The sequence below is a fragment of the Penaeus monodon genome, chromosome 15 (assembly GCF_015228065.2).
Source record: "Penaeus monodon isolate SGIC_2016 chromosome 15, NSTDA_Pmon_1, whole genome shotgun sequence".
NCBI lineage: Eukaryota > Metazoa > Arthropoda > Malacostraca > Decapoda > Penaeidae > Penaeus > Penaeus monodon.
The window spans coordinates 5,179,634-5,179,936 of NC_051400.1; the positions used below are offsets into that span (position 1 = coordinate 5,179,634).

The following is a 303-nucleotide window of genomic DNA, read 5'->3' on the forward strand; positions in this document are numbered from 1 at the left end:
CGGTCCCTCAATCTATCAACCTCTCTCTCCTACACATCTTTTCATCCGCCCTATTCCTCTCTCCCTCGCCCCCCTCCCAGTGCGTCCGATGGCTGACTCGCCTCCACGAAGAGCAAGGAGGCCTCCAGGTCCTGCACGCCGGCGACGAGGACCTACTCAGCAAAGTCCTCTCCGCCGCCCACGCCCGCCGCCCGATCCTCGTCCTCCACACGCCCACGTACCTCACCTACAACCTCAGAAAACTCCTTGAGGTTCCTAGTCATCTTCAGGTTGGTAGGAGAGAGTCGGCTGGTTGGATTTTGC

At 60.1% G+C, this 303-nt stretch overlaps 1 protein-coding gene across 1 annotated transcript in view; it reads left to right on the forward strand.

Annotated features, from left to right (window-relative positions):
• LOC119582194 (dynein heavy chain 6, axonemal-like) overlaps nt 1-303 on the forward strand; it is a 26,410-nt gene that overhangs the window by 4,810 nt on the left and 21,297 nt on the right. The window contains exon 6 of the mRNA XM_037930428.1: nt 81-269. Within this exon, the coding sequence (XP_037786356.1) occupies nt 81-269 (189 nt within the window). The remainder of the gene's footprint in view (nt 1-80; nt 270-303) is intronic.